Consider the following 22,766-nt stretch of genomic DNA (forward strand, 5'->3'; position numbering starts at 1 on the left):
AGTGGGTGTTTGGTAGCCCTCTGTGATCCAGGTCTGTGTCATTCGATTAAAAGCCACCTTCTCAATCGCACATGTTAGGTAGGCTAGAGCAAGTGGTCTAGGAAGGAGCTAAGATGATTGGAAACTGTTGGAGGTTATCAACTGACTTTGGGAGGAGGTGTAAGTAGGGATAGAAGGGGTCTAAAAGCTCTGGGGGATTCCTACAGAAAGAGTAGGAGATAAAGTTGTAGGTGATGCTGAAGGTGCACAGAGATATGCAAGAGGAAAACCAAGAAAGAGCAGAGTCTTGGAGGCTGAGGCAGGGGAGTTTTTGGAGGAGTTAGTTACCAACCATGTTACAGGCAGCAGGAAGGTCTAAGAGTATGAGTAAATAGTGTCCATTAATTTTGGCAGTTAGTAAGTTGTTAGTGAAATTTCATTGGGGTTGTTAACAGTAGAGTGCTGGCTCAGATGGTTGTAGACTAAGCATTCTAGAAGTTTGGAGGTACAAGGGAGCAAAGAGAGGGGTCTTAAGTTGTACAGACAGAAGGGATTCAGTAAGGGATGTTTTGGTGTATGGGGGGTGACCAGAGCATGTTTTATAGAGTGGGGAAATTGCCAGTGGAGAGGGAGAGATTGAAGATGTGAGTTAGAAAGCACAGAATAGAGCAACAGGTCATGCGGAGGAGTGAAGGAATGGGGTCCAGGTGGCAAGTGGTTAGGTTGGTGTCAAACAGAAGTATAGCAACCTCCTCTGTGGCAACAGGATCCTAGGAAACAAATGCTGAATGTGCTGTTAGACATGTATGCTAGGTTGAGGAGATATCAGGACAGCCAGGATCTCATCACAAATTGCATCAGTTTTGTATTTGAAAAGATTGGCAATTTCTTGGGCAGTTAGTGAGTTAGTGGGTGTGATGGCAGGTAGAAACATGTTAATGTGAGAGAGTCCAGCCCTTGAACTAGAGGAAGGGGGCTGTTTTCAACAGTTCTTCACCATTCAGTTATCAATTCTCCCCATATAATACCAGCTGCACATAGGAGGAGGCGGTGGGGGAGAAAGAGGCAAAAGAAGAAGGGGAAGAAGCAGTGCAGAAGAAGGAGGAGGAGGAGGAAGACATGAAGATGGAAGGGAGGAGGAGTAAAGGTAGGGAAAGTGAGAGAAGAGGAGGAGATAGAGATTACATTAGCAATGTTTGCCACCTACTAACTCCATGTGAAAGCACTTGCAAATGGGGCCGTTTCTGATTAGCTGCATGGAACCCAGTGGGGGTTCCCTGAAATTAGTTGCGAATGGAAAGTCCTATTGAAAGCAATAGGAGGCAGACAGCTCCTCAATTATTTTGGCTGATTGCATGTAATCGCTAATTCATCATGAACAAAGTTTGCTTCCAGGGCCGATCACTGGCAGGTAATTGTTGTATAAACGATTACATTCGATTGACCCCGAATAGCTGTGGATGTTGTCAGTCTTCTATTTCTTTCAATGGGGTTTTTACCCACAGCGAATCAGGTAATAGCTGCAAGTGTGAATGGGGGGTCTACAATTTGAATTTGTCATGCATCGTGACCTGAAGGAACATCCACTTATCCTGAAGATAAATCAATGTCTTCACTGGAGAAGTGCAGGCAGGAGCAATGAGTGAAATTTAGTAAATGTGGAAGCAAATGTGCATTTATAGTTTAGGATTATTGCTCTTAGGTTCTCAAGGGCACTTTATCAGATATGCGTGACAAGAGCTCTCTGAGATAATATGTCAGAATTCTAAGATAAAACCTCTGAATTGTGATAAATATCTAAATACTCCATGATATCTCAGAATTCCAAGATATTGTATCAAAATTGTAACATATTTCCAAATATGAAATGTTATCTCTCAAATATTCCTTCAGAGATTACATATTATCTCTTTTTGCATTAATCTGAGATAATGTGACAGAATTGGAAATACCTCAGAGGTCCAAAACATTCTAAAAATTTTGAGATATTATATCACAATTCTGACATTTTATCTCACAGTAATAAGAGTTTTTTCAGCTATCCCGAAGATTATCACTTTATATATATACCGGTAATCACTGGCTGGGACCCTGTGATTGACAGCCAAGGCTGGAAATGCAAAAAATCACGTATATATATGTGATTTTGTGCACACGTGCCTCCCTGTGGCAGTACTTCTGCTATAGGGCGGATAGGAAGTGGTTAAACATTTCTGTTGCATTTGTTTTTATGCACACAAAAAGGATATTTTTGTCTTAGGTGGCCATACATGGATCGAAATTTGGCTGGTTCAGCAGGGACTTGACATATTTCAATCCATGTATGGGCAGGTTGGTTGGACAGAAGTCAATCTACTGACCGGCTTCTGTACAATCAGCCTCTAGGAAAATTTCTGCTTGACTAGTACTGGCACCAATGTAAAGGAAATTCTTCCCACTGACACCAATGTAAGGAGAATTATTCTCAATTACACCAATGTAAAGGGCATTCTTCACACTGACACCATTGTAAAGAGAATTCATCCCACTGACACCAATGTAAGGGACATTCTTCTCACTGACACCAATATAAGGAGAATTATTCACACACTTGATACAGACTTCTTTAACACTGATCATATGGAATTATATGTTACTTGCAAAGTACACCCTCACCCCAACTCCCTACTAAGCACTTCTAGCGCTAAAAGCCCTACCCCCTGCCATGGGGGCCTGCACCCTGCCCCAGGCAACAGCCTGCCCTATGGACATTGTGCCAGAGAAAAGGGATGTGTGGGTGGGAAATCTGAAGATCCATATGGCTGTATGACTGAGCCTGCAGAGACCAGCCTAGGGTAAGTGAGCTCTGCACTCAGACTAAACTCTCCCCATCCCCCTCCCTTCTCTCCGTTCTTCCAGGAGCTTCACAAACGTGTCCAGTTCATTTAATGTCCAGTTAGAACTTAGGGACAGCTGAACTCTGATGTAAGGAGGCACTCCGCAGGATTCTGATGTAAAGGGACAGTCTGCTGGATTCTGATGTAAGGGGGTACTCTGCTGGATTCTGATGTAAAGGGGTCTCTATTTTGGGTCATGATGTAAGAGGGCACTCTGTCCGGCTCTGATGTATGGGGGCATTCTGCCAGACTCTGATGTAAGGGGACACTCTACCAGACTCTAATGTAAGGGGACACTCTACCAGACTCTAAATGTAAAGTGGGACTCTGCAGACTCTGATGTAAGGTGGTGGCTCTCTGGGGACACTGATGTAAGGGGGGGGGACTCTAATGTATGGGGGTCTCTGCTGGACCCACCCACCTGTCATCCACAGCACCTGTCACACACCTCGGTCATTCTTCGGGAGCGCACAGAGGGACACCTTGCATCTCCATCTCAAGCGAGTCTCTTCCCACTTTCTGCAGGGATTGCAGGCTTCACTTTTCTGAAGAGAGCTGTCATTGACCACTGCACCGTATTAGGATGTTGCTTGTGGAACATTCACATGTACGTGCTTCTTAAATAAAGTTCAGTTGTTTTTACTCATGTTCACCTAGCGTCTTGCTGTGCATTTACTTTGTATGTTACCTGAAGGATTCCCCAATCCTTTACGAGGAGCTGCCGGTGATTATGTGTGCCTAGTCCTCATCACCCACACCTTTCTTCATTAACCACTATGTGGAGGGATTGACCGTTTGACACACATCTTCCTCTGCATCTTTGCAAGTTTTTGTTACATTGTATTGTGTTTATTGATACCATTTATTATTCACATGGACTGGTTTACTTATTCATTACCTTTGCCACATTCTATCAACATCTGAGCGCTGGATACGCTTGTAATCTTTACAAAGTGTTGTACATGCTATTTTGTTATAATAATAAATCATTTTTCTTCATAAATGTAGGCCAAAATGTATTCTGCTACATTTTTCAGGTGAAAAGAACCCAATATAGTGTATATTATTTAGTTTGTTTGAAAGCTATAGAGTCTACAAACTATGGGATATATATTTGAAAATTGATCAGTTGAGACCCTAAAATGCTGGACACTGGTATGATGTATGGCAGTGATCAGGATGTATAGCATTGATCAGGACACTAGTATGGGGTATGGCTGTGACCAGGATGATGGTTGGGATAAGGCAGTGATTAGAATGCTGGTATGGGATATGGGGTGATCAGGATGCTGGTATGGGGCATGGTTGTGATCAGGATGCTGGTATGGGGCATGGTTGTGATCAGGATGCTGGTATGGGGTATGACAGTGATCAGGATGCTGGTATGGGGCATGGTGGTGATCAGAATGCTGGTATGGGGTATGACAGTGAACAGGATGCTGGTATGGGGTATGGCGGTGATCAAGGCAGTGGTATGGTGTATGGCAGTGATCAGGGTGCTGGTATGGTGTATGGCGGTGATCAGAGTGTCGGTATGGGGTATGGCGGTGATCAGGGCAGTGGTATGGTGTATGGCAGTGATCAGGGAGGTGGTATGGTGTATGGCGGTGATCAGGGTATGGTGTATGGCGGTGATCAGAGTGTCGGTATGGGGTACGGTGGTGATCAGGGCATTGGTTTGGGGTATGGCGGTGATCAGGACACTGATATGGTGTATGGTGGTGTTTTTGTTCAAACTGGGATAGGTGACAGGGGCTGGCTGCATTATTTATTTTCCCTACACTGGGGCACTGAGCAGGGACATTGTGGCTGGCTGGCACTGCAGTCTGTGAGTGTACAAGTAGCCTGATAGGCTGCTGTACACTCACAGGCTGCAAGATCACTTCTTTCTGCTCTCACGCTGATCTTTAGTTTAACTTTCTAGTGTTTACTATATGATTGTTGTGACTAGACATAGCAATCCCATGGTAAAACACAATGTGATCACTGTCCGGACACAACGATAATGTGATCTGTTGTCTCAAGGTGCTATACCGATTGCTGGGCTCCCGGGTGCATGCTCTGTGAGCTGCCGATGCGGGCTGACATGCAGGCACGTTAGTCTGAACTGGCAAATCTTCCCGTCTGTCGTCTATAGACTATGGGTGGATGGGAAGTGATTAAAGGCTAAGTTTGCCTTTAGGAACATATTATACATCCTCTTTCCTGCTGACCCCCCTCCCCCATAGTGACATATTGACCCCTGTACACTCCCCTGCTGACCCCTGTCATCTCTCTGCTGACTCCTGTCCTCTGCCCTATACTCTTGTACACTCCCCTACTGACCAACAGTCCTCTGCCCTGCTGACCCCTATCCTCTGCCATACAGACTCCTGTACACTTCCCTGCTGACTGCCCATCCTTTGCCCTGCTGACCCCTGTCATCTCTTTGCTGATCCCTGTCCTTTGCCCTACAGACTCCAGTACACTCACCTGTTGATCCCCCATTCTCTGCCCTTCTGACCCACTAAACACTGCCCTGCTAACCCTCCGCAACTCTGACATTTTTTGCTGCAACCCCCACATCAGACTGGCTAGATTCCCCCCTGCCCCCTACCCAGTGTGAAATTAAGAGCATGGGTTCCAAAGCAATCAAGTGAAAGAGAAGCAGGGTGGTCTGTAGGATATTATTATTATACAGGATTTATATAGTGCCAACAGTTTGCTCAGCGCTTTACAATTTATTATATTATTATAGGATATTTGTGCTAGCAGTGATCAGAAGGTTCGGAGAAAGGTTTTTAGTGTGTAGCTAAATTCTCATTTTGAAGATGGAGTGTATATTATGTGTTACTTCACTTCATTAACTAGTATTTTATTAAAAACACCTTTGATTCCAACGTAAACTCTCAGGCACTGGTCTTAGGTGAATGTGGGCAAGCAGAAGCCCGCTTTAGGGAGAAAAATCAATGGGAAGCGTTAGAATACCTTTTGATCCCTTCTGCCCCCTCTGCTTCCAGATATAAGTACTGCTCACAGGGTCTCCCTGCACACCACTTCTTCTCTGCCCCCCCTCCCACAGACATAAACAGAAAACATTGGTGGAGCTGTATCTTCCTGTTTATTGAGTACTCGACCCCCACAAGTATCAGAGGGCAGTCTGGACCTTTAGTTTTACTCTTTTCATTCTTCTGAAGCATAATCTGGAACTAGCTGAATTAATTGAATTATTTTAAAGTTGCCATTGTATTTGATGAATAGAAAATATCAGAGAGTGGGACCTCTCTATAAGAATATTCCATGTGGCTGACCCCATACATGCATGAAAACAATGTGGCTGACCTCATATATGCATAAACGCAAACAACCTAAACATTTTCTTTTTTACATATTACCAACATATTTAGCAAACAATGGCATTTCAATCAAAACAGGGACTGTATTCCTTCAGTGGTCATTTACACCACAACCCCTGCATTCAATACGTGTGTCTGCGTATGCATTTGCATGCATTTGTAATGAATTTGTGCTGGGTTTTTTTTGCATGTTTTATTTATTTACTGATCTGCATTTACATGCATTGGTGTTGGGTTCAAGTGTGTTCCTGAGCAACAAAATGCTGTATCTTTTTAATGAATTTAAAAGCATTGCAGTGTTGTAAACTATGCTCATTGAAATACATTCATTTTTCTTGCATATGCATTCATACTGTGTTGACTGCCATTGGTGTAAATGAGCCCTTACACATGCTATTGTTGCCATTCTTCTTATTGGTCCATAAAATGATCCCACAGACAGATCCTACAATCATATTGTGTTACTACACTGCTACTCCAAACATATCACTCTGTCTTTGATTGAAGCATCTGTATGAACATAGTAAAATCTTCACTGGCAGAAGCTGTAAATTGCTAGAGGTTTTCATTTTCTGTCAATATACAATAAGGCATAGAAGATTATATTTAAGAAAGAAAATTGCATAAATATTCATTATAATCCTAACAATGAACAGATTACTTTTATCTATTGGCGCTTTATAAATACTGTATAATAATAATAACCTACTGTATTCATACGGTGCTTGCAGAGTACATAGGACCATTCGCGTTAGTCCCCTCCCCAAGAAGCTTACAATAATGTATCATACAATAAATTTATTACAGTCATATTTAAACTAAAGCTAATTTGCGATTAACTTAAGGCCAGTTAACTTACAGGGTTGTCAAAAAATATTTTCCCTCTTCCTTATTTTCTTTCTTTTTTGCATATTTGTTACACTTAAATGATTCAGATCATCAAACAAATTTTAATAATACACAAACGATAACCCGAGTAAATGCAAAACGCAGCTTGTAAATTATGATTTCATTTATTAGGGCAAAAAAGCTGTCCAAACTTGACTGACCCTATGTGAAAAATTGCCCCCTAAACCTAATGCCACCCTTGGCGGCAACAACTGTAATCAAGCATTTACGATAATTGGTAAGGAGTCTTTCATATCACTGTAGAGGAATTTTGGCCTGCTCTTCTTTGCGGAATTGTTTTAATTCAGCTACATTGGAGAGGTCTGGAGCATGAACGGCTAGTTCACAGCATCTCAATTGAATTTAAGTCTGGACTTGGACTAGGCCACTCCAAAACCTTCATTTTGTTTTATTGAGCCATTCAGAGGCAGACTTCCTAGTATGTTTCAGATCATTGTCCTGCTGCATAATTCAAGTGCGCTTGAGCTTGAGGTCATGAAATAATTGGCCAGACATTCTTCTTCAGGATTTTCTGGTAGAGCATAAAATTTATAGTTCCATCAATTATGGCTATTCGTCCAGCTCCTGAAGCTGTAAAGCAGCCCCAGACCATCACACTGCCACCATGTTTGACTGTTGGTATGATGTTCTTTTTAAGAAATGCTGTGTTATTTTTGTGCCAGATGTAAAGGAACGCACACGTTCCAAAAAGTTCAACTTTTCTCTAGTCAGTCCACAGAACATTTGCCTAGAAGTCTTTGGGATAATCAAGTTTTTTTTGGCAAATGTGAGCTGAGCCTTTGTGTTCTTTTTGGTCAGCAATGGCTTCCAAAATTCCAAATTTTCTCCATTTGTGAATAATGGCTCTCACCATGGTTCAACGGCATCCCAAAACCTTAGAAATGGCTTTGTAACCGTTTACAGACTAATAAATGCAATTTACTTTGTTTCTCATTTGTTCTTGAATTTGTTTAGATGGTGGTATGCTTTGTTGCTTTTTGAGATCTTTTAACATGCTGCACGTTGCCAGACAGCTTCTATTTAAGTGATTTCTTGATTCAACAGGTCTGGCAGTAATCAGGCCTGAGTGTGGCAAGTGAAATTTAACTTGGCTTTCCAAAAAATGTGGTTAATCACAGTTCATTCATGATTTAGCAAGGGAGGGCAATTACTTTTTTGCATAGGGCCAGGAAGGTTTGGACAGCTTGTTTCAATTAATAAATGAAATCATCATTTAAAATCTGCATTTTGAATTTACTCCAGTTATTTTTGTGTAACATTAAAATTTGTTTAGTGGTCTAAATAATTTAAGTGCGACAAATATGCACAAAAAACAAAAACATCAGGAAGGGGGCAAATTATTTTTCACAGAAAACCTGGAATCTATTGAAACAACCAGGCTGTATCTGGTGGTGACAATATTTCTTATCTTGGTCTGTTTTAAGCGGATTCCTTCCAGCACCCACCCAGATGGCAGATTTCAGTGTTGAGTGGACTGCCATTTACTGTGAAATTAAATGAAAATGATAACCATCACAATATAATAAATAATTCCCTGTGCATTGACTCTAATGCTGGCCATACATGCACTGAAGTTCAGCTGGTTCAGCAGGGACCAGCTAAATTTCGATCCATGTATTGACAGCTAGCCTGTTGGAAAATTTTCTCACGATCAGCACCGCCAGCTCTAGCCATCAGTGCTGATTAGTGTATTCTGACGGAGGGGAAGTCTTCACGCTGTCAGAATAAAATAACTCAGTGGGAGGGATTCCCCCATCCACATCGAGTGTATAGATGAGGGAATCGAGTCATTTTCTTTCATTCAACCTACTCATGTATGGCCAGTATTGTAGATAGTATAATAGGGTCCATATAGCACACACCTTTTTTATATCTACAAACTTTACACATTCAAGCCACATGTCTAGAAACCACGTCCCACACAGGGTACAGATATTCCTGCTGGAAAGTATTGCCTTGGCTTCAGGATAATGGGGGATTTGCCGTCGTATCATGGAGTCTCTGTCTTGTACATGATGTAAGATGAATCTTGCTGTCATTTCCTGTACAGAAAATAAAAAACATCGGAGTTTAAAGTACAGCTGAAGATTATCCTAATGAAGGTTACATATGCATTAGCTCCAGCTGACTCTTTTTAATATTCGTGTCATCTATGAAATTTTCCTTGCCAGCGCTTTCTCCGCCTGAACGGAAAAAGCCACGGTAGGCAGGTTTCTTGTGCACTTTATCTTGCTTTCTGGAAGTCTTCTGAAATATTGTTGAATCTACAATTCCTACAGTTCTTGGTGACCTTTTCCATCAGTGGGCATTTCATGTGGGCAGTCCTTTGGGTTTAGAAGGACAGGAATGATCTGCTTGTAATGGGAGGTGTCATTTGTAGGGCAGAATTAGGGAGGAGGATGCATGCCACTCAGAAAGTTCTTATACAAAAATATGGCAACTGCCTATATTTATAACTAGCCTTTGCAGCAAGGTGCACATGGAAGGGCAACACAAATCACAAAGAAACCGAAAAAAAAAAAATCCCAGCACACTTACTAGCTAGCCTGCAAACAAACCAAATTGCCCGTCTACAAGTTGACGTTACAAAACAGAGGGTTTAATTGAACACATTTGCAAACATGTGGAAGCAACAGTGCCCACGTCAAGGCTCCTCTGTACACACTAGGAAAAGGGATCACATGACCACAGACAGTGCTCTAGTCACAAAGGATGCAAACAGTGACCACTGATTATTCAAAAGAGTGCAGGAGTGTGATCACTGCATCAAAGGAAGTGAAGAAATACTGGGATTGAAGCACTTTTAATTAGGTAAGTAATGGCACTGTGCTGGATTGTTGATACAAAGAGACAGTAATATGGACTTTGAGTGAATTGTTTTATTAGATTTTTTTTTTAATGATTTGCTCTCAGTTTGACTTTAAAGAATAAATTTTCCTAAGTACTCCTAACTTACTTATATCAAATGAATCTGACCTGGCCTAAAAAGTGATTATGGTAACAACTGTGTTGAAGAACCCAAATCAAACTGATCCCTTTGGGGCCCCAGACTGTGCACAGGCCCTCAGTTCTCTCCAATACATAAACACACAACACTGAAATTACAGAGCTTCCATGAGCCAGCTTAATGACAAGGCACAGGGCATATGAACCACGGGGTTCCATGAGGACAAAGGAATTCATTTGATAGCTACCTTTGATGCTTACAGTTACCACATGCTATCAAAGAAATAGTGCAGCGCTTAAATTAATAGTCCTCAGTAATTCCCGATCAGTGGATGTTCCTCAATAAGGAATGTAAGAAATGCCCACTCACCGGAACTACACTTGATACAGTGCAGTGTATGAATATGATTCCCTGGTGTCACTGGAAGTGTACATCTGGTTCAGCCCTTGGAAGAGTATCCCTCTTTAGATCAGGCAGGTCCAGGATCACAGCAATTTAGGCTCTGACACAGAGTTCCCCTTAAGGGATGTATGGGTGTTGCTTTTACAGTAGTAGAAACCTCCCACTCTGGATGGATTCGGAGTAACACAGCTTCTGGAAAAAAGTACTCCCCATGCGGGGTTAAAGCAAAAAGGTGCCCACAGTGTGATAAAGTTTGAATAAAGCAAATTTTATTTGAAAGAACAAAGGATGCATCCAATGGATATCAATAGGAACGGCAGATAGCAACAAAACACTAACCGTCCCTAGAAGGAAATGGCCGCCGGAGCTCCACGATGCTCCAACGGCGTGACGTCAACGGCGCGAGCAGGCTCTTCCTTATGCGTTACATGCCACGCACATTGTCAGAGGGTGAGCCCTCTGACGATGTGCGTGGCACGTAACGCGTAAGGAAGAGCCTGCTCGCGCCGTTGACGGCACATGCCACGCACATCGTCAGAGGGTGAGCCCTCTGACGATGTGCGTGGCACGTAACGCGTAAGGAAGAGCCTGCTCGCGCCATTGACGTCACGCCGTCGGAGCATCGTGGAGCTCCGGCGGCCATTTCCTTCTAGGGACGGTTAGTGTTTTGTTGCTATCTGCCGTTCCTATTGATATCCATTGAATGCATCCTTTGTTCTTTCAAATAAAATTCGCTTTATTCAAACTTTATCACACTGTGGGCACCTTTTTGCTTTAACCCCGCATGGGGAGTACTTTTTTCCAGAAGCTGTGTTACTCCGAATCCATCCAGAGTGGGAGGTTTCTACTACTGTAAAAGCAACACCCATACATCCCTTAAGGGGAACTCTGTGTCAGAGCCTAAATTGCTGTGATCCTGGACCTGCCTGATCTAAAGAGGGATACTCTTCCAAGGGCTGAACCAGATGTACACTTCCAGTGACACCAGGGAATCATATTCATACACTGCACTGTATCAAGTGTAGTTCCGGTGAGTGGGCATTTCTTACATTCCTTATTGAGGAACATCCACTGATCGGGAATTACTGAGGACTATTAATTTAAGCGCTGCACTATTTCTTTGATACTATTTGAGGTTTTACTGGTTGCCTTGAGTGTACAGCTGCTGAACTGATTAGCGCTCACTTTTTACTCTGTTTACCAGTTACCACATGCTGTCTGCACTTTTGTATGGTTACCTTTTTATGGCCAGTTCACATCAGAGCGCGGTGTGGGAAACCTGAATTTTTTGCGCCTCTGCCACACCATGGTCAAAGCACCCTGCACTTGCAATCTGCATCGGATGTCAGAGTTAACTTATCAACACCCCAAATGCAGGCCGTAAACGCAATGCCTTTGCCTGCACCGGATCGCATTGTACAGCAGTGCCATAGTACCATGGGATCCAGTTGCTATGCATTTTTTAAAGTAGTTCATGAACTACTTTGGTGATGTCTAGCACAATTTCAAATGAATGAGCTGAAATGGCACTGCTCCCGGATCACGTGCATCATGCAGGGACACACAGCACATTCCTGTGTGCTTCATAGTGTGAACCATCCCTTAAGGCCAGGTCAGGTTCACTTTACTGGATGAATGCAACTTTGTATAAACTGCTAATCTTTAAAGGGTATCGCCACTTTCATGGGGAAAAATACTGTAAATTAAGAAAAAATATTATAGCGTATATAACTGATGTAAGCCATATTGTAATTTATTGTTATTCAAAATTATATTTCCTTTTCAATCTGCAGCGCTGTAATTTTCAATGCAATATGGCAACCTCGATGCGTTCTATACACAGCTGGTGTACGGAATGCCCCCTGAGATGTCATTTCCTACTTGTGTGAATGGCTCACCGATTTCCCCAGAAATCTGAACTATGATACAAGTCAGGTTTTAGGCATCCTCTGCAACAAAAATTAAAAAAAAATGTTTGCATTAAACATTTTTTTGGTGAGATGCTCCTAATGGATTAGTCACTTCTAAAAGGATGCAGACACTTCAACTTTCCTCATTAGAACACTGCAAGTGCATCAGCTAATCAAACATTTAAAAGTCACTCCCATTCAGATTCAGTCCTGAACAAGACATGAGTTATTTCATCAGAGCAGAACCAGGTAAGAATCTGCAACAAAGTTTGTTAAAATCCCTGCAATGTACATAGATCACAAAGAGGGAACTGTTTTTTTCTCAACAAAAGTGGAGTTACTCTTTAAATTAAAAGACAAACAAAAGGTAAGCTTAAACCTGAACTCCAGGATCAGTATATATTATCTAAATAGCATGTGTATGTTTACTTGAATCTTGGTGCGCTTTGTGTATTTCTTCTAGACCTACGCTGGAATGCAGCATGTACCTTCCTGTAATAAAGTCTGATTACTGCTGCTTTCTCTGTGGTCAGTGTAACTAGTCTTGTATCTGCCCCTTCCTGAAGTTTCCTCTGGCAGCCTGTAGTGGGTTGATCTGCTGCGTCCCTCTTACAGTTCTGCCCTCGGCACAGGCTGCTAAATTGCAACACAGTAATATCACTCAATCATATAAAATGTGTTGTGTCGTCAACTACATGGATCAATAAATACATAATTTCACAATATCACAAATATGCATAAATAATACAATAAAGTGACTGAATTTTTTTTTAAACCTCAAGCACACATGCATACACACATATATATATATATATATATATATATATATATATATACACACTTACATATATATATATATATATATATATACATACATACATACATACATACATACATACACACACACACACACACACATATACATATACACACACACACACACACATACATACATACATACACACATTGAATAAATAATAATAAGTTCAATATTTCATATATCAGGAATCCAACAGAACCAGTTCATCAAAAGAAAAGCCTGTGTGAATCACCATGTAGAAAAGAGCTGCCAATGATCTGATAAAAACGCTCCCAGTCTCCAACACCTCTGTGCACCAGCCACCAGTGACACCACTGCTGCTTATAATAAAATAAGACCTCCAACACCAGGTTGTCAGATAACGCTTCCAATAAGAACCACCAGGATGAATGGATGGAATAAAGCCTGCAAGGCTTATACCACCACTCCCAGATCCATCACAACAGAGGCATGCCAAGAGATGATTTCATCCTACACATGGGGGGATTCACTCTCCAAAACACAGCAAAGCATCTTCAGTTTGACCAATCTTGGTGGTATGTAAAATTTGTAAAGTTGGTTTCTCAATTCTTGGATCATACACAATATGTATAAAGGTTTAACTATTGAGAAATGTTTTAGAGCGGTATCCTTTCCCTGAGGAAGAATCTGCACTAAAGTATTCGAAACAGTTGGATATAGGCTGAATGCACTTGTGGTTCCCTCAAGGTTGCAAGATGAAAATCAGCTTCAAGAGATACCGCTAATTTTCCAATGCAATAATTACTAATATTGTCAAGCAAATATGTTGTCAAAAATTGTTATATTCTATTGGGGAAATATGTATTGATGTGTCAGATAAACTGTCAAATCTTCTTTTAAAAAATTGTTTGGTTTATATATTCTAAGGTTGCCTTAAAAATCCCACCAAATGCAAGGTACGAATCTCTCTGTCACAACAGAGGCAATCCTGCAATCAGGAACATCATATATATCATATGAAAGGAAAATCACCCATAGTGTAGCATTTAAAGCAAATATAATAAAAAAAACCAGGTATCTACTTACATTATGATAGCAAAAAACAGCATATCACAAACATTGCATTCAGCACCCTGGCTGGCATGATGACGGCACCCCTGTAGTCCCACCCTATATGTTTCGTCCATTATGAATTGATGTATATGTGTATTTATTGATCCATGTAGTTGAGGGCGCAACACATTTTTATATGATTTTCTGCATAGCGGTATTATCCTTTGTGTGGATAGTGGTGAGTACTGCTCTCAGGATTTATTTGCTTATTCATTAGCAGTTATTATTCATTGGCACTATTATTCTGAGGTTCTTTTTTATTATTACAGTGATAACACTACTTCCTTTGCAAAGTAATAACTGGGTTTGTAAAGGCATTTGGTGTACACAAAGTGGATTTATGTCTATTGAGAAAAACAATTAAGCACCCTGCATAGCTTGAAGTAGTTTTCATCACATTAGCTACTATTAGCTCTAAATTGCCATGCAAAGCATGTTGGGCCAAGGACAGGTCTGCCTATAGATAATAATGCCATTTGCATCACACATGCACAGAGCTAATATAATAATAGGTAGGGACAGACAATATTCTCTGTTATAGGGGATGAATCAGCTCCACTGTCAGTTTGCCATACCAACACAAGCGATGTTGCAAGTGCTGATAGGAAGCTGGTTTTCCAACATGTCCCTTTGATAAAAGCCAGTCTGCTGTATACACTGAGCAAGAGTTGGCCAGCTCCTGCTGAATCGGCCAATTTTTGGACAGTGTGTACCTGTACAATTTTCTGGGACACATATAGATTGAGGTGATTGTAGCCATATTGGTGCATTTGCGACAGGAATAATTGAGTACTGTCCATGATACTTTTTTTATTTGCACTAACATACAATTTTGAGGACAAACTTTCGGGGAATGTCCCCTTCTTCAGGTCTAAGCAGTACTGGGACACATATAATAATTTTTAGTGTCTTTGGGCGATTTCAGATAATTAAAGAGCCAATGCAATAAAAATAAAGTGTGATTTTATTGTATCACACAATGGCTTAAAAATACAATGTAAAACCTATCATGAATAACAGTTCAGTGTAGGTACAACAAAAATATAAGAACAGTAGTAGTGTGTCAAGCTTAGAGTCATGGCTGTCCTGCCATGTGCTTCTTGTCTGTTCAATGCAACTGAGTCTGAGCAAGAAGCAGGAAGTGACGTGATCTTTGGGCTCTAAGAGAATGCACCTGTTTCAGCTTGTCAGTATGTGAATAACCATACAAATGTGTCTTTGTGTCTTGCTTGTCAGTATCTGTGTGTCTGTATGTATGTGTGTGAATGGACGGACGTGTGTATATATGCGTTTTGTGTCTTTTCATGTACATGAAGACATCATAATTCTCATAACTCAGAACCTTGTATGGCAAACAATTCTGTTTAGTAGAGCGATTTCGTTGAAGGGAGGTTATATATATATATATATATATATATATATATACAGTCATGGCCGAAATTGTTGGCACCCTTGATATTTTTCCTGAAAATCAAGTATTTCACACAAAAAAGGTATTGCATTAACACATGTTTTGCTATACACATGTTTATTCCCTTTGTATGTATTGGAACAAATATAAAACAGAGGCAGAAAAGCAAATATGACATAATGTCACACAAAACCCCAAAAATGGGCTGGACAAAAGTATTGGCACCCTTAACTTAATATTTGGTTGCACACCCTTTGGAAAACATAACTGAAATCAGTCGCTTCCTATAACCATCAATAAGCTTCTGACACCTCTCACCCGGAATTTTGGACCACTCTTCCTTTGCAAACAGCTCCAGGTCTCTCTTATTGGAAGGACACCTTTTCCCAACAGCAATTTTAAGATCTCTCCACAGGTGTTCAATGGGATTTAGATCTGGGCTCATTGCTGGCCACTTCAGAACTCTCCAGCGCTTCTTTGCCATCCATTTCTGAGTGCTTTTTGACGTATGTTTGGGGTCATTGTCCTGCTGGAAGACCCAGGATCTTGGACGCAAACCCAGCTTTCTGACACTGGGCCCTACAGTGCGACCCAAAATCCTTTGGTAATCCTCAGATTTCATGATGCCTTGCACACAGTCAAGGCACCCAGTGCCAGAGGCAGCAAAACAACCCCAAAACATCATTGAACCTCCACCATATTTTACCGTAGGTACTGTGTTTTGTTCTTTGTAGGCCTCATTCCGTTTTCGGTAAACAGTAGAATGATGTGCTTTACCGAAAAGCTCTATCTTGGTCTCATCTGTCCACAAGACGTTTTCCCAGAAGGCTTTTGGCTTACTCAAGTACATTTTGGCAAACTGTAGTCTTGCTTTTTTATGTCTCTGTGTCAGCAGTGGGGTCCTCCTGGGTCTCCTGCCATAGCGTTTCATTTCATTTAAATGTCGACGGATAGTTCGCGCTGACACTGATGCTCCCTGAGCCTGCAGGACAGCTTGAATGTCTTTGGAACATGTTTGGGGCTGCTTATCCACCATCCGGACTATTCTGCGTTGCAATCTTTCATCAATTTTCCTCATCCGTCCACGACCAGGGAGATTAGCTACAGTGCCATGGGTTGCAAACTTCTTGATAATGTTGCGCACTGTGGACAAAGGCAAATCTAGTTCTCTGGAGATGGACTTGTAACCTTGAGATTGTTGATATTTTGCCACAATTTTGGTTCTCAGGTCCTCAGACAGTTCTCGTCTCCTCTTTCTGTTGTCCATGCTTAGTGTGGCACAGACAGACACACAATGCAAAGGTTAAGTGAACGTCTCTCCTTTTTATCTGCTTTCAGGTGTGATTTCTATATTGCCCACACCTGTTACTTGCCCCAGGTGAGTTTACAGGAGCATCACATGCTTGTAACATTCTTATTTATCCGCAGTTGTGAAAGGGTGCCAATACTTTTGTCCAGCCCATTTTTGGAGGTTTGTGTGACATTATGTCGAATTTGCTTTCTTTCCTCCCTTTTTTTGTTTTGTCCCAATACACACAAAGGGAATAAACATGTGTATAGCAAAACATGTGTTAATGCAATACGTTTCGTGAGAAATACATGATTTCCTGGAGAAATATCAAGGGTGCCAACAATTTCGGCCATGACTGTATATATATATATATATATATGGTCTTCTGATTGACAAGCCCATATGTAACACTCTATTCTTGATATAAAATGTGGCTCCATAAGTTAAAGAAGACAATGTTGTATCAGCCTACTCATGTGACCAGTTTCTCTGTTTGAAGAATAGTATAACTAAGAATCTATCTTTACAACATATTTTCTCAATAATGTTGTATAACCAAAAATCTACTTATGTAACATATATTACAACTTATAAAACATACATTTAATACACATAGATACTACTATAATATACTATTTCATACTAATTCTGTTTTGGTTCACTTCTGACCAGGGGTGGACTGACAACTCATGGGGCCCCCCCGGGCAATAGGGGATCATGGGGGCCTCTGTGTCCTTGCTCAAACAAAAAAGCCTATGAAAAAGGTACCAGGGGCATCTCATGGGGCCCCCTGCTGACCCTGGGCCCTCGGGCAGTGCCCGAGTTACCAAATGGTCAGTCTGCCCCTGCTTCTGACTCCTATGACACCCTACACTAGAGATCTTCTAACCAGCTATGCCCAGCTACAGAAATGACCTAAATACTCAGCTTCCAGCTAGTTAACTTTACTCCAAATACTCTGACATTTTTCTGGCTCAGCTATAACGGATGAATTCAACACTATCACTTGTTCAAGGCCAACCACACATTTTAATATTAATTATGATTATTCATAAAACCAAATATTTTGCAATCTTGCCATAAATATAAGTCCTACAAGTGTCGAATTATGAATTTAGAATTACTATTTAACAGTACCCAGCTTTAGCACGGCATTTTATCCAGCTCTCTTCTCTGAATCAGATTGAAATAAAATAACTATTGTTCTTCTTTGCACACATCATTTTTTTATAAGAGGACCATAAGCCTACATACATCTCTATGGATGTATGAAATGTGCCATTCACATTTCCCATTTAGTTTTCCCATAATCTAAAAAGGGATCTAAAGCAAGAATTGGATTGGTCGATGCAGAATTTTTCTTTTACAATTGGTTGTTAGAAAAAGGTCTAAGAGCAATCCTTCATGCATTGTTTGTATGTCCTTCCTGACAAACTGTAGAATTGTAGACCATATCTGTATATATCTTTTGTGAACAGGTGGCAATAAAATAGCATTGCCAGCTCCAGGTGACTTTCCTTCTGTCTGTGGTGCACTGAAGAAAATAAAACAACGAAGAAAATACAACACCCAAAAAAAAAGAAAAATTACACTTTGGACAAGATTTGGAATGTTTTCTCTCGTGCAGGCTCCCACCGTTGTCTAATGAGGACACAGGACACCCAAATGTAATACCTTCAACCTCTGTTTTGGCTGTACTTTCTGCTTTATGCAAAACAAGGGCATCATCAACCCGTCCTCTAATGTCTGTACTGGTGGAAAGAAAGTTTTATCCTTTATATTAACAGCAATATTCAATATAAGCTGTAGTGTTTCTTATGTTTTTGGTCCATATTCACCTTCAGGGATAGAATTTCTTCATCTTGAATGGCGCTCACAGGCTCTCTCTTTAGCAGAGGGTTCTCTTCACAGTACAGTTCTAGCAGTGGAATCTCATGCATCTGTGCGAACCAAATGATTATTAAAACAGGATGACAAAAATTAGTCAGTTGCCAAAAATGTCAGTCTGACTATTAATCTTTTGATCAGAACAGCATCCTGACATAATGTATACCAGGCATGTTAAACTCATATGGAAGAGAACTTACATGGGTCAAAATTCAACTGATTTTTCATCTAAAAATCAGACCTAAGAATAATCAGCTGATTTTTGCTCTGTTAGTGGGTCAATGGCACTGGCCGATTTTCGTGGTTCTTCCCCTTTTTGGTTATCGGCATGTTGGAAAATTTGTGAAAAACTACCGAGTTTCGACTCAATGATGGTCAAATCATACGATCGTTTTTCCGAAAAGAATATACGCATGAGCCATGACCTGGAAGAAACAGAAGTTTCGCCTGTTACATGGAGTGAACTTTATGACTTGGTCAGCCGATTTTCGAAATCATTGATGGCACCATCAGATTTTCGAGCACACAACATTTTCGATTTTCGGACAAAAAATTGTTCGGAATTCAAACCATGTATGGCCTGCATTAGGGGAATTAAACTACAATGGGCTACCTTATGTCTACTGAGGAGGGCCACATCTGCTTAGTTCCACAGAAGTCAAATTCTATCACTTTGGTACTTAACTACTTGCCAACTGCAGATAGCCGAATGACGGCTACACTGCAGACGGCCGATTCTGGAAGGGCGTCATATGACGTCCTCCCAGAATGCGCTCTCCTGCGCGCCCCCGGGGGCGTGCACCCGGCGATTTCCGTGATCGCTGTGTCCTACGGACACAGCTGATCACGTGATGTGGTAAAAGGCCAATCACAGCAGCCTTTTACCATGTGATCAGCCATGTCCAATGACATGCTGATCACCGGGAAATGCAATTGCCGATTCTCGGCTGCACTTTCCTCACGTTGTCAGAGCGAGAGGAAAGTACTGCCGAGAACCGGCAGTTGTCAGAGCAGGGATCGGCAACGATCATCAGGGCACTGATGATCGGTGCCCAGCAGTGCCACCCACCAGTTCCACCCACCTGTGCCCACCAGTGCCACCCACCTGTGCCCACCAGTGCCACCCACCTGTGCCCACCAGTGCCACCCACCAGTGCCCATCAATGCAGTGCTGCCAGTCAGTGCCACCAGTCAGTACCCAGTGGTTGTACCAGTCAGTGGCCAGCAGTGCCACTTATCAGTGCTGTCTATCAGTACCCATCATCAGTGCCGCCTATCCGTGACACCTCATTAGTGCTGCCTCATCAACGCACATCAGTGAAGGAGAAAAATTACCTCTTTGAAAAGTTTTATAATAGAAACAAAGAAATTTTTTTTTTCAAATTATTGCACTTTTTTTGTTTATAGCGCAAAAAGTAAAGCGCCCAGTGGCGATTAAATACCACCAAAAGAAAGCTCTATTTGTGAGACAAAAAATTATAAAAATTTCATATGGGTACAATCTTGCATGACCACGCAATTGTCAAAGTGTGACAGCGCTGAAAGCTGAAAATTGGCCTGGTAAAGAAGGGGGTATAAGTGCCCTGTAGGCAAGTAGTTAAAGTGAATGCTCTCCTTCTCTAGATGAGCTTAGTAGCAGACAATCTGGGCTGCTTAAACTGCGCATGAGTACAGTGCTTGTTCTTCTTCTCTAGCTGAACTTAGCCTCTGCAGACAGAGAAGAAGAGAGCGCACAAGCACAGTTTGAATAGCCCAATGCTAGGGGGAGCACACTGTGGTGTTTAGCCAGTTTGGCAGGCTGCAGGGGGATCAAGAGCCAGCATTTTTTTTGCAAAGAGGTCCCTTCCCACAGCTGTAAGTGTAAGGGGAGGAGGTGCGGCATTTGAAGCAGGAGGAGCGCTTATATGTACTTGGACGATATGGAATTGCATAGGGTTATTTTTGGAAAATGTTGATGGTGAACTTACACTTTATCATTATAGTAAAAGATACCCCTTACAAGGTTTTATCCTAGAAAAAGGGACAATAAAACATTACCCTCAGTATTCAACACAGGTCATGTCCACCTTACTGTCCACTGTACTTACATATAGAAGTAAGAAAAGACAGATTTTTCTGTATCAGGATTAAGAGTGAGTTTATGTGTATGCAGTTGTGCTCAAACGTTTACATACCCTGGCAAAAATCGTGAAATGTTGGCATTGATATTGAAAATATGACTGATCATGCCAAAAATTCTCTTTTATTGAAGGATGATGATCATATGAAGCCATTTATTATCACATAGTTGTTTGGCTTCTTTTTACATCATAATGATAACAAAAATCACCCAAATGGCCCGAATCAAAAGTTTACATCCCCTGGAATGTTTGGACTTGGTACAGACACACATGGGTTAAAATGGCAATTGAAGGTCAATTTCCCCACATCTGATGCTTTTTAAATTGAAATTAGTGTCTGTGTATAAATAGTCAATGAGTTTGCTAGCTCTCATGTAGATGCACTGTGCAGGCTAGATACTGAGCCATTGGGAAAAGAAAAGAACTGTCAAAAGACCTGTGTAACAAGGTAATAGAACTTTATAAAGATGTAAAAAGATTTAAAAAGCTATCCAAAACCCTGAATATGCCAGTCACTACTGTTCAACCTCTTATTAAGAAGTGGAAAATTCAGGGATCTCTTGATACCAAATGAAGTTCAGGCAGACCAAGAAAGATTACAGCCACAACTGCCAGAAGAATTGTTTGGGATATAAAGAAAAACCCACAGGTAACTTCAGGAGAGATACTGAGCTGCATGGCCGAGTTGCCAGAAAGTAGCTTTTACTGTGCCAATGCCACAAAAAAGCCTGGTTGCACTATGCTAGCAACTCCTTACACACCTCACAGCTTCTGGCACACTGTAACCTGAAGTGACAAGACCAAATACAACTTTATGGTCATAAGCATAAGCACAAAGTTTGGAGAGAGGTCAACAATACCTATAGCGACAAGAATGCCATCCCCACTGTGAAGCATGGTGGTGGCTCACTGATGTTTTGGGGGGGGGGGGTGAGCTCTAAAGGCACAAGGAATCTTGTGAAAACTGTTTGCAAGATGAATGCAGTATGTTATCATAAAATACTGGCAGACAATTTGCATTCTTCTGGACTTTCCAGCATAACAATGACCCTCAACATAAGGCCAAGTTGACCCTCCAGTGGTTACAGCAGAAAAAGGTGAAGGTTCTGGAGTGACCATCACAGTCTCCTGACCTTAATATCTTTGAGCCACTCTGGGGGATCTCAAACATGTAGTTCATGCAAGACAACCAAGGACTTTGCTGACCTAGAGGCATTTTGCCAAGACGAATGGGCAGCTCTACCACCTGCAAAAATTCAGAACTTCATAGACAATTATTCTAAAAGACCTAAACAGAAGAATTGGGATGCCACCTCCAACTTTAACTTATAAATAAGGAGAAGCTGCCTTTACAAGTGAAAAAACACTATAAACATTTAACCTAAGAAGGAAAGGCACTACTCATAACAATTATTAAAATGATCACTACTAATATAAATACTAATAACACATCCCAATCAATATCACCACAGTGTCAAATCAAATTTAAAATTGTCCATAAAGAAAAAGTCCATATGTTAAATTCCATAAAAAAAATTTTCATCCACACCATGTGTTCAAGAAATGATTAATCCACTTATGCAAATATCCACCGCATGCAGTGAGAGTAATAACTCATCAGATATGGCATATAAGAAGGCAAATCATATTCAGTTATATCAGAATGACCGAATTGACCAACGTCTTCACAGTCTTCTACACAGTAGACTTTTGCGATCAGGATGAGACAGCACAAACACTCAAAAAAGAGATGTTCTATAGTGTAGCCATTTTATTAAAATTATTATTATTATACAGTATTTATA

The 22,766-nt window shown here is 41.1% G+C and overlaps 1 protein-coding gene across 1 annotated transcript in view; it reads right to left on the minus strand.

Moving 5' to 3' along the window:
* Window positions 1-5,936: 5,936 nt before the first annotated feature.
* The window catches only part of LRRC69 (leucine rich repeat containing 69), a 29,743-nt gene continuing 12,913 nt past the window's right edge, over window positions 5,937-22,766 (minus strand). The window contains exons 6-8 of the mRNA XM_089679683.1: window positions 18,793-18,894; window positions 8,962-9,141; window positions 5,937-6,762 (exon numbers count right to left, since the gene is read on the minus strand). Coding sequence (XP_089535809.1) covers window positions 6,655-6,762; window positions 8,962-9,141; window positions 18,793-18,894 — 390 coding nt within the window. The 3' untranslated portion in view covers window positions 5,937-6,654. The remainder of the gene's footprint in view (window positions 6,763-8,961; window positions 9,142-18,792; window positions 18,895-22,766) is intronic.

This window comes from Staurois parvus, unplaced genomic scaffold (assembly GCF_062004578.1).
Source record: "Staurois parvus isolate SC_StPar_1 unplaced genomic scaffold, SC_StPar_1.0 ptg000230l, whole genome shotgun sequence".
Lineage (NCBI taxonomy): Eukaryota > Metazoa > Chordata > Amphibia > Anura > Ranidae > Staurois > Staurois parvus.